The 12,667-nt window shown below is 35.9% G+C and overlaps 1 protein-coding gene across 1 annotated transcript in view; it reads left to right on the plus strand.

The window, feature by feature from the left end:
• Positions 1-12,667, plus strand: part of LOC101205661 (1,4-alpha-glucan-branching enzyme 3, chloroplastic/amyloplastic) — a 38,394-nt gene that overhangs the window by 12,683 nt on the left and 13,044 nt on the right. The window contains exons 8-11 of the mRNA XM_004139822.3: positions 5-112; positions 4,503-4,593; positions 5,356-5,457; positions 11,453-11,555. Of these exons, the coding sequence (XP_004139870.1) occupies positions 5-112; positions 4,503-4,593; positions 5,356-5,457; positions 11,453-11,555 (404 nt within the window). The remainder of the gene's footprint in view (positions 1-4; positions 113-4,502; positions 4,594-5,355; positions 5,458-11,452; positions 11,556-12,667) is intronic.

The following is a 12,667-nucleotide window of genomic DNA, read 5'->3' on the forward strand; positions in this document are numbered from 1 at the left end:
ACAGGCCTTGGGCTGCTTGTCTTCTTGGATATTGTTCATTCATATGCTTCTGCTGATGAGATGGTCGGATTATCGTCCTTTGATGGATCAAATGACTGCTACTTCCACACTGGTATTTAAGTCTTGCTTACTCACTTTTATTTGCTATTAGGCCTTTTTTCATCTGTCATCTTTCTTTGTGTCTTGATGATACCAAGATTGCTTTTAAGTGGTTGGGCACATGTTCTTATTCAGGGTTAATGGAAAATTGCGGTTAATGTTCTAACTTAATTCTTTTAACTGTACCCTGTCTCTGACTTTTTTTTTTTGAGTAGATTTATCATCCTCTTCGACTTAGAGTTATAATTTTTTATTTATATATTGTTTTTCTTTTTTATCCCACCCAAAAGGTATGCTGTTCCTTGTCCAAGGAGCATTCAAAGATGTTGCAAAAATTATATTTGCATAAATTGTTGGATTATTGATATCTCACATTTTATTTGTGTGAGACTCGTGTCTGGAATAGAAGGGTCAATTGTTGACTAAGTGTTAAGAGAAGATATTTTGAAAGGAGTTTGAGTTTTGAAGGCTGGCGTTAGACGTTTGAAGTTTTGGTCCACGTTGAAGTAAGGCGACGCGAGAAGACATTCGACATTTAAGTACAAATAGGCATTTGGAGTACAACGCAAGGTGAAGCCAAGCGAGGAAAATGTCAAATTTTGATTTGACAGGGGTTTGCGTGTAAGGTTAAGGGCTAAGCATGGTTAAATGAAATATTAAGCTTATACGTGTGACACTAAGGAATCCTAAAGGATCTCAACAATGAAGTCTTCCCCTTAGCACCCATAGTGAATCTAAATAAATTAACCAATGAAAACGATGAAGAAGAAAAAACACCCAACCACGACCCAACAAGCAAAAACATCCTTTGTCTGGGCTAAACTTTGAAACCATTGATCAAACAAAGGTAATATCACAATCTTCAACTATTTTTTTTGAAAAGAAAACGAATCTCATATATTAAATAATGAGTTAGAGCTCAAAGTACAAGAGGGTTATACAATGAGCAATTAAAGAACTAGGGATCAGTAGACACACCCGGACATCTCAACTATGTTGACACCCCCTTAGTGTTCTCATTATATCCAAAAACAAAGATAAAGATAATGAAATGACATAGAGCTAAAAAGAGTGGTAAAAACATAAGACCTTTACATCAGGACCCTTTCATGAACAAAAGACTAACAGACAGATCTAAAACAATAGAGTTTGAGGAATTTCTTTCATATCGATAGGAGTGAATGATGAATCTTTGGCCTTATCGACCAACTGATCTTCCACTCTTTGAAAAAGGTGATGTAAGTCATTGCCAGAAACATCCAATATCTCTTCCTCTTCTTGATTGTCCTTTGTGTCTGAGCTCTCTAAATCTTCACTACTGGTGCTTGCAATTGAATCTCCATCTGATTCATGCTTGCTGGAACTTGAATTATTGGACGAAAAACTTGGAGTACCTCGCACAAAATGTACGTTTGAGCCTGGAAATCTTAAAATCAGAGTAATTAAAGGCGCAAGACTTAGGTGAAGATGAAACTACCGTGTTAGGAAAAGAACCCAGAATTTGAAACTTAACACAACACTTCCTGTGTTATCTATAGGGTGACCAAGAGTTGAGGAAGGATGTCTTTCTTCGAATAAAATGTTTAGGGAATGGTTTCAGTAAGTGAGAACGCTTGTTGGAGTTTGGCTTGAAGGAAGCTTGAGCAGAGGAAGAGCTTTCAAATTTTTTGTCACAATGGATCGAAGAAGAGGGAGCCAAATTCAGCAGTGTTTCCATCATTTACAATTCCTGGAGAGAGACTGAAGTCATGCCCATTAGCTGGTAGTTTCAGATTCTTTCTTTGTTGGCTGTAATTTTTATTCCTAGTCTTGTTAGAAGTTGCTTCTTATGTTTTTCTGAGTTGTATTGGCTATGGTTAGCCTGCACTTAGATATTAGTAGCTGTTTTGTCTTTTTATTATGTATGGATATGATGAGGGTGCTAAGGGGGTGTCAACCTGGTTGAGATGCTTGGGTGCACCTCTCGATCCTTGGTTTGAATGCTCATTGTATAATCCTCTTGTATTTTGAGCTTTTGGCTCATTGTTTATTTATTAACAAGTGAGGTTTCCTTTTAAAAAAAAATTAGCTGTCAACTCATTAATGGAAGAGTCGGAAACCGAAGGTGAGGAAGGAGAGGAAGCATTAACTTTTTCAGCAGGAGAGGATGCATCATCTGAAACAGGGCTGCATGTGACCGTTGGGGGGGGGGGGGGGGGGGGGTCTGTAGTCGAATCAAGGGTTGATTCGAAGCGCCTATTGTTTGGTCACTTAGAAGAAAAACCGCTGTCTTTTTTTATCTCTCGTTAACTCCATCTCCTTGTTATCCTTAACCCAATTTACACCATCAAACTTGTTATCTTTCTCTTTTTGATGTGGATGTTTCTGGCATGAATTTCAAGAGTTGTGCAACAATGGGTCCTCCATCACTGATCTGCAAACTAATGGATTTCTTGAGAAGTTTGGAATAAGCCAAGAAGGTAAAAGGAATTCCAAATCTGGGTTTAAAGAGTTGAACTCCACTTCTTCCTCTTGCATAACTTGAGATAAACAAACAACATTAATTGGATCAATAAAATCTTTAGCAAATAATGCACCTTCAACCTTACCAGGACGGTCGACCTATTCAATGCCACCAAAATTCAGGAAAATTCAGGAAAATATTTTCTCTTTCTTCATTTGTAATTTCTATGGTTGATAGAATAAAACCACAAAGTTTTTTGTTGACTTGAATTTTATCTACACAAATGCTTGGGATATTCAATGTATCTGAAGAGATGCTTTCCAGACCTCTTAAGTAAGCTCCAATTGCTTCAAACGTTTTCTTGCTCTAATTTACGGGCATATTTTATATTTTTTTGAAAAGGAGACGGTCTCTTTTGTGTAGTACAAGAGAATTATACAATGAATCGATCTACTATGCTCATAGTACGGGCATATTTTATATTGAGATCCATCCTCCATATCCTTTCGAATAAACCGATCTACTATGCTCAAATTTATTCCATTTTTAGAATTTCAGGTGGAAAGAGCCACATTCTTGCCATTCTCTTGGGTTCTTGATCATGTTCTCCAAATCTCCTTAATCCAATTTTATTAAGGCATTTTCTGAAAACGATGGATTTAAAATGATGGGAGTATTCCCCTTTTGTATGAGACAATTATTATCATTCTAATAAAAGATCCATAATTTTGATTCTTGGTGGATTATTTCTTGAGAATACTTGGGCTACATCAAAAGTAAAGAAGGAAATATAGAAAAGATTATATAGATTCAACCTGATGTATCTTTTGCATATTGGTTGATTTCTGAGCATTACATGCAGGCAATACATGCGAACAATCAACAGTATCCAAAATAGTAGACTTATCGGCAGTTTCAGAAGTATTAGTGGGTTGAAGATGATACAACCCATTCCATACACTAGCCTTGCCAATCGTCTTCAAAGAGCACTTGTCCTGAATAATGCAACAACTATCATAAAATTGAACCAATATAGGTAAAGAAGAAGTCAGGGCACTGATTGACAGAAAATTAAAATGAAAATCTGGCAAGCACATCACATTTTGAAGAACTAGATCAAATGATATCTTTACTGTGCCAACGTTTTCCTCATCAAGCTCGGTTGACCTATCCAAATGCTCCAATTTCTCACTACTAACACTGAAAGGGCAGTCGACAAAAGGTTCACCCTTCTTGTTGGATCGATTGAGAGGAGTTTTGTTTGGAGAGCCCTTTAGAAATTTTACCTTGGAGTTAGGCAAAGATAACTCAGAGTACTTAAACTGGGTAGTATGAGGATGATGAGTAATTGACTTAGAAGAACGGGCTAGGGCTTGAATTTGGGTGCAACTAACTTTCAATAAATCAGGATTAGCCTCTAAAAATAGCTTGGAGCTGCTGGAATAAGCTATTGAAAGAGAATGGGCACTATTTTCCTCATGCAACACGGGTACTTGATCTTCTAAAATCTAGCCATGCTCTTCTTTGATTTTTTCTTCCAGATAAAATACTTCGGAAATGGCTTGAGGTAATGTTGAGGATCTTACAATATTTCTTTCTTTTCAAATTTCCTGTGGAGCCTGACTTTGTTGAGGAATAAAGAGAAGAAGAGGAAATGGAAACTGAAGGTGAAGGGTTGGAAGGAGGAGCATCCGTTGAAATGGGAACCGCATAGTCTTTGTTTAGGAAAATAGCAGCTGAAATAATTTCAGAAATGACCAAGAGACTAATAAACTTCTGTATCTAAGACATTACATCAACACACATGTTCTAACTAGAAAAATGGGTTCTGCTTATACGTATTTATTTATCTTAATTTTTGAATCGTGGTTTCCTGCTCTTTTTTTTATTCAAATATATTTCTTCTTGACTTGTAAAATTCTCTCAACTTAGTTCCTCTTGTAAGTTTCTGCTTGAACAGGTAAAAGAGGGCATCACAAATATTGGGGTACCAGGATGTTTAAATACGGTGATCAAGATGTGTTGCATTTTCTTCTCTCAAATCTTAACTGGTAATGTTTATAGCAATTTTATGTGTATAGAAAATAAATGTTTTCTTGTTAGAATTGAAAGTGATATTCGGTCGTTTCCCCATTTTTTGGTATTGTTCATCTCCTTTGTTTTTTTTTTTTTCTTGTTTATGAATTCTTAAAGATAGTATTTGTCCAGTGTTGTGTGTAAGAATGTGTTTCTAAATAAAATCCATTAAGGTACGATGAGAAATCCTCCCACTCATAAAAGCCACAGAGAATAAACTTTATAAGTCTTGATCATTATCATTTTTATTTTTTAGAAACAAAAATGAAGTATTCATTCCATCATAGAATGGTGGAAAGAAAAAAAACTATGGGGTTTTTGGCTTTGTGTAGAGATTGAGGAGATTCTCTTGTCTTCGCCTCTTGAGAAAGCTCATGTGGAGCAAATGAGCTTTTAAATTTTTTTTTTTGGGATATTTGGCTAGAGAGGAATAATAAAAATTTTAGGGAGGTTGAGAGATCCAGTGAGGAGGTCCAGGAGGGGACTCAGTTTAATGCCTTCTTGTTTGTGTTTGTTAATAGTCTCTTCCGTAATTATGATCTTGGTTTTATTTGGTTGGATTTGAGACTTTTTTTTAGTTTGTTTTAGGCTCCCTCTGCTTTTTTTGTGGGGTATTTTTCTATGCCAGTCTTTTTATTACTTCTCTATTGTTTTTTGTAAATATATATATATATATACATATTGAGAGAGATTGAAATGAAATTATTAATTCGAGGTGTAGGTTTACCTTTTAACAGGTGGGTTGTGGAGTATCGTATTGATGGTTTCCGTTTCCATTCACTCTCTTCAATGATCTATACTCACAATGGTTTTGCTTCTTTTACCGGAGATATGGAAGAGTAAGGCATCTACTGAAACTTGTCATCTTACTCTGCTAACATTCAACATTTTTCTAATACAATATGAACTAAATTTTTAAGTCGGAAAGGAAAGCAATAATACTGATACCTTAGAAAATAGTTCTATATGGATCCTTATTTGTTTAACTCCAACCTTGTATGTTGTCGCCTTGTCACATGTGTAATCTTTATTGGAATGTCTTGTACTGTGTACATTTCATCGTTTTGATAATTAGAGGAAAAACTAATAAATAAATAAAATTGAAGACATGGCATGAATGAACTAAGAAACACTTGTTGAAGTCAAAGGATATCATAAAATGCCTTGCAGTTGGCATTAGTTATGTTAGATATAATATTAAGGTTCCTTTATCCATTAGCTTAAGCTTTTAGATCAATCTAAAGATAATAAAAGTATGACAAATGATGACAAAAACAACAATCAAACTGAAAAAATAAAAGGCATTCCAATTCAAGAACTAAGCCTAAATTGGTGTGGATCTTTTCAGTATAGAGTTATAAAGAGTTTCAAATTTGTTGTAGTGTTTCTTGTATCAGTCCACTATAACTCTTGGACTATTTTTAATTTGTTCTTTTTGTTCTTGAATATGATGAGGGCGCTAAGGCCTAAGGGGATGTCAACCTATTTGAGATGCTCGGACACGCCTCTTGATTCTTAGGGCATTTGTCTCTTCATCTTATATTGTTTTTGTATTGTATTATTCATTCATTTTCTTAATGAAAATTTTTTCGTTTTTTATTTAAAAAAAAGCATTCCAATTCAAACAATATCTTGAATGAAGTAATTACATACAGCTTAAATAGGACTACGTCCTGATGCCAGAAAAAGTAACTACGTCCATTGAAAGAACCATGAGGAACTTCTTTTGGGAAGGAAACAAGGGTAGCAAATTGAACCAACTTGTTAAATAGGGCTCAGTATCTAAAGCCCAAGGAAAGAGGGTCTTGGCCTGGACAAATTGAAAATTAGAAATATGGCTCTTGTTGCCAAGTGGGGGTGGACATTCACTGTAGGTGGTTCAAAGTATCCACGACAGTAGCACATTCCAATGGCACACAAGTGGCAAAGAGACCTTCAGTTTAGGAAGCCCCCGGATAAATATCTCTAGGCAGTGATGTAAGATTTGAACCTAAATTAAAAGTTAAAAGGCAAAATTTTGACTAAGTACGTAACTTGGCGTTTTGGACAAGACGTCATTTTAGTTTGAGTACGTGTCAAGAGCTTAAGGTAAGGCAATCCGCGAGAAGGATTTGCAGTAAAACTTCCAAGTCTAAATGCTCACAAGAGAAAAAGTCTTCACGAGAAAAATTGGTAGTTCGCGAAAAAGAAGTTATGCGATAAGACCTTGGGAAGTTGTTAAGTGGTTGAAGTTATTCGCAGAATGATATTAGGCGAAAAGATGTCAAATCTGATTTGACAAGGGTTAACGTGTAAGATTAAGATTTTAAGCATGACTAAAATAAATAGAAATTTTGCAAGTGTAAGGTTGAAGTAGGAGTTGGCAGTCAGATAAAGTAATCCAGATTAAAAGAGTAGTATAAATAGAGAATTTGGATAACTAAGTAGAGGATGATGGGAGTTTTGTTGAAATGCTAAAGTGCTGCCACTTGGTCTCCACCAGAAGGCTTTGCGAGAAGAGAAAAGTTGAAGAGTGAGTACTTTTCTTCAAAGTTTTGTGAGTGTTTTCCTTAATATTTTATGTCAAATGTTTCCTTATAAATCTCTACTGATTTGAGTTAATGATTTCGATTCAAAATGATTTCTAAAAGAAATTTATATGAAAAAGTGTTACGATGTTCAAAACATGATTTGATCTTAATGTTTATGATATAGTTTGCAAACCATAGTTACTTCCTTTGAATAAGCTAACTTTTATGTGCACATAAAGAGTTAAAGGCCACCATGAGTGTACGGGACTACTTGGTGATGAAGCTGGCTTATGCGTTGAAAGGAGCGTATAATGCTTAGCGGCATGAGCAGCAAGGACGATACTCTTGGATGCTGATGATTCAATAGTCTAAATGCGAAGTTATGTGACCTAGTGTATAAGTATTCGGGATCCCTGGCGAAATGAAATGGTTTCGAAATGATTTGTTAAGCATAAAGAAAGGTTATGCGAAATGAAATGATTTGTTGGTGTGTTTAAATGACTTGATATTATTTTTGCGAAATGATTATGAAAAGGTATTGTGAAAGGTTTTCACAAAACCTCATTGAGTCTTTCGACTGTCGTTTTCAAAATCTATATTCTAGGATCAAGCGTTTAGGCCAAGTAGAGAAAAAGGTTGAAGGGTTTGCGGCGAGATGAGAAAGTTACTAGGCATTAATAAGTTTTGGCTGAATTGATCGCGTTAAGTTTTTTGCATTAAGAATGTCTTTGAAGGTGTTTGGCGTTCGGTACGATTTCTGTTGCGTTATGTTTTCTCTTGGTAGTTTAAAAGGAATTGAGGTTGAATTAGTCGATAAGAAAATTTCAAGGTTGTAACTAAATCGCATCCTATTCCCATTACTTTGGCGTTTTGGTCGTATTGCGGTTTAGGGTGTGACAAGTGATGTAAAGTAGAAGCCTTGACAGATTTTAAAGTCTAAAAGGGGGACAAAGCCTTGTTTTGGTTGGACCCATGGCTAGACAGAATTGCTTGGAAAACCAGATTTCCGAGGCTGTACAGAATAGCTCTTCTTCCTAAGGGTTCAACTTCCAACTACTGGGATTCCTCGAGCTTATCCTGGTCTATTAATTTTAGAAGATTATTAAAAGAGGTCAGGAAATAAAACTCATGTCTTCAAATTTTAATCTATCTCCTATAAAAATTTCAGACTCGGGCATTAATCTGGTGCGAGGTACACTGCATTCAGCATCAAATATTACAAATTCCAGAAAAGAAAAATTAGATGATAAAGTTTCCATAGTCAGTACCTGCAGTGAAGAATTAGAACCTATTAATTTAGAGGAGAGAGACAACGTGTTGGCTGAATTCGAGGAAAATAATCCGGATGATGCATTGGGTCTAGATCTCTTTGTAAAGAATTGGCAGAAAGTTTTCCTGCTGAATTAGCCCCTTTCATTGCTGCTTCTGGAATTGATCTTATCTAACGAAAATCTGAATAAGCGAAACATGAAAGTCATATCGTGGAACACTAGAGGCATCCTAAATAGATCAAAACAATTAGCCTTGAAAGGAGTACTGAAGTTGACTTATCCAGATGTTCTAATTTAGGAGACAAAGCAAGTGACTATTGACAACTCCTTAATTAAGGCTCTATGGAGTTTGAAGGACATTGGCTGGGATTATTTTGAACAACTGGTGGATCTAGAGGAATGCTAACTATGTGGGATGAAAGTAAAATATCTGTGTCTGAAGTCATTAAAGGAAGATACGTTCTCCCGTTTAAATGCAATACTTTTTGCAGGAAGCCTTGTTAACATAATGAAAAAGGCTTGCTGAAAGCTTTGGAAAATGAATAAGACAAGGATGAGCAGCTGGATTTGGCATCAGAGAATAGTACCCTAAAATGGTTGATGGAAGCTGACCTTCTGGAACTATTTAGGATGGAGGAAAGAGACCTTATTCAGAAAAGTAAATTAAACTGGATGAAATTAGGGGATGTGAACACCAAGTTTTTCCATCGGTTTCTAGCCGCCGAAAAGAAAAGAAAAGTCTACAATTTTTGCAGAGAAAATTGCCAAATACCAATTCTTGAAAAACTGCTTTCCATCTTGCTGGTAAAGCTACTCTCCATCTTGCTGGAAAAGCTACATATTATTTTCTACTGATGTATTGTCTTTGAGTGACTTTGATTGGCTTGTTTAAGTTTAGCTTGTATTTTCCCTTGGTTCTTTTTGCTCTTAGTATAATACTCTTGTACTTTGAGCTTTAGTCTCATTATCATTAATATAGAGGCTTGTTTCTGTTTCAAAAAAAAAAGAGGAAATCTCTGATTTTCAACTTCTTCTTGATACTGGATAGGACATGGTTATCCAATTTAGATGATAAAAGAAGCTGGTCTTTGGAATCTCATGCAGTTTTTTCAGTAAAGTCATTATCAAGACACCTTGCTTCTACCTCCCCTTTGGACCCACAGCTGGCAAAATGCCTTCAGAAATCTAAAAGTCCGAGGAGGGTGAATATAACCACATTGGTCTTGCTTTTCGGGAGTCTAAATTGTGCTTCAGTTATGCAAAAGAAACTCCCCACTCATTATATTTCGCTGCATATTTGTCCATTTTGTCTTAGATCTCACGAGAACCTACAACATATTTTATTTGAATGTATTTACGCCACCAAGTGTTGGAGTAAGGTCTTTCTCATTTTTAATCTCAGCTGGTCCCTTGATAAAGTTTGCAAGAAGAACGTTAGACAGCTTCTAATTGGTCTGATTATGGGGAAAATTGCATCCTTGATCTGGTGCAATGCTGTCAAGGCAATCTTCACAGAACTCTGGTTCGAGAGAAACCAACAGGTCTTCCACAATAAATTTTCCTCTTGGCAGTATAGATACGAGTTGGCACGGCTGAATGCCTCTTCATGGTGCTCTCTAAGCAAAGAGATCAACAACTACTCATCGCAAGACCTCCTACTTAATTGACAGGCCTTCATCCTTCCTCCTCCTTGAATGAAGATTTCGATTGGAGCATAGTCCTCCGAAGTCTCCTCCTTCTCCCCCTTTTTGCAGCTCCCTTCTGCCAGATTTTTCTCTCTAGTATAGCCATTTTGTTTGAATGTTATTGTTGATGATATATAATTAAATTTTTCTTCAACCACCAACTTAAGCTTTTGAGTGAATTGGAGGTTTAATATTGTATCAGAGCAGGTGGTCCAGGGAGGTCCTATGTTCAAGCCCCTACATTGTTGTTTCCTCCCCAACTAAAATTGCTTGCCTCTTGTTAGGCCTTTCAAATATTTCAAGCCCACAATTGAGGCAAAATTGATTGCTTTCCACTTGTTGGGCCTTTCAAATATTTCAAGCTCACAAGTGTGAGGCAGTGTTGGTGGTATATAATTAAATTTGCCTTCAATCACCAACTTAAACTTTTGGGTGAACTGGTGGTTTAATAGTTATATTACTGGTTTATTGAGTGGTAATGGCTATGTCTAGCCTCCACTTGGACTCTTTATTTTTACTTTAGTTTTATACTGTATCTTCCTGGATGTGTTGAGGATGCTATAAGTTTAAGTTGTAGTTTATGGACATGATGAGGGTGCTAGGGGGTGTCAACCTAGCTGAGATGTCCTGGTGCGCCTATCGATCCTTAGGTTCGTTTTGCTTTGTATATTCCTTATGTACATCAAGCTTTGTCTCTTTATTATTATTTATTTATTTTATAAAGAGATTAGTTTCCTTTTCAAAAAAGCAATTTTGTATCCTTTCATTCCATCAATGAGAAGATTGTATCTTTGGTTAGACAACATGGTAAACACTTATTTCAAGACTTAGAAAAATCTGACTCCAAAGCAGGCGAGGTAGTAGGACTCAGGTGTAATTTGCAGAGTTCGATTTTATGTGGATACAGTCTGTTTAGAACTTGGTAGCTACTGTGTTGGGCCGTAAAGGAGTGAGTGTTTATGTGTCAACACTAACTTTTGTTGAAATCGATTTCCTTGAGAGAGTACGACAGGAATTTCCATCTCCCAAGTGTACAAATGTAAATCTTTCTATAGTTCTCACAATCTTTCTTCTCTTTTGACCAACTGGAGAATCCTTCTTAAACTACTTTGATTTTGGGTGAATTTTAATTTTTTGTATTATCTTTCCTTTTTAATTTTATACATCAATGAAATGGTTTCTTAAAAAAAATTTAGCCCAGTAACCAACCAGAGATCTTCTATCAATTATCCTTGTGCAACTGCTTTTTCATAAAAGTTTTTCCACATGAACAGGAAATTCTTATCTTTATATTCAGCTTAACGTTGGTACTTTGTTTTCTGATTTATTCTATCCTCCTGGTAATTGAAACCCAACCCTTGTTCACAGGTTTTGCAATCAATATGTAGACAAGGATGCGTTGCTGTACCTCATACTGGCAAATGAGATACTTCATGGTCTTCATCCGGATATAATAACGATTGCTGAAGATGTAAATGATTGCTCATCTATTTGCATGTCTATATTTTTAGCATACTTATACTTGAAAACCCTTTTATTTCTGAAGTCAAAGTTAGAGATCCGTATGATGCCTTGTTTTGGCTTTGTAAATGGTTAATCGATGGTCCTTAGCTGATAAATTCTAAGACTTTTCATTTTGGCCATGGGTGTTTTCCACTGTAAAGAAGTGAGAAATGAGGTCAACGACAATTGGATTTCTACTTTTAGAAGACTTTATCTTTTACAGAGAGGTAAACAGCTGTCGTATGTGTACACTTTCCTCCTGCTCTAGTTAAAATTATCTTTTCCTTAGTGAAATCCCTTCCAACAACCATTTTTGATGCGATTTTTGCCTCCTTTCTCCATTTTGTAAGGAGTTAAGGAAGTTTAGAAAAACCCTCTAACAAAAAAGCTTGTCTCCGTTTCAAACAAAAAAAAATTAATAAAGAGGCTGTCTCCTTTTCAAAAAAAAAAAGGTTGTGAGACTAATTGGACGAAAGTCCTTCATAACTGAAGCGTTCTCTTTTTTCTGAAAAAGGCATATGAAATTTTCTTGAACGCAAGTATTTAGCCTTCCATCTCTATGAAAATCATCCAACAAGGATTTGAAGGGGAGTCCTTTAAAGCAACCCAATGTTTGATAAGAATTCTAATGTAAAACCATCCGGATCCGAGCTTTATTTATACCAAGTGCTTTCACTGTCTAGAATAATTCCTCCATTGTAAACTGAGAGATAAGGGCTGCATTTTGAGCTGGAGTTACACAGGGCTAATCATTAATTTGAGGAATGAATCTAACTCTGAGGATCTTTGTATAAAGGTTCTTAAAAAATCCCAATATAAGACGTTCAATTTCAAGTAAGGAATTAATAACCGCCCCTTGATCATTTTTTATTTCTGAGATAAGATTTTTTCTTTTCTTTGCATTCAGAAATCGGTGGTAAAACCCAGTGTTCTCATCTCCAAACAGACAGCCAATTAAGTTTGCTTTTCTGAATAAGATTGCGTTCTTCAAACTGATAAATGGATAGGATTTCTGCCTTTATTGCAGATTTGATACACACTTCTACCTCATTTAATCCAACCGAATCTGCTGTAGCATCC

This window comes from Cucumis sativus, chromosome 7 (assembly GCF_000004075.3).
Source record: "Cucumis sativus cultivar 9930 chromosome 7, Cucumber_9930_V3, whole genome shotgun sequence".
Lineage (NCBI taxonomy): Eukaryota > Viridiplantae > Streptophyta > Magnoliopsida > Cucurbitales > Cucurbitaceae > Cucumis > Cucumis sativus.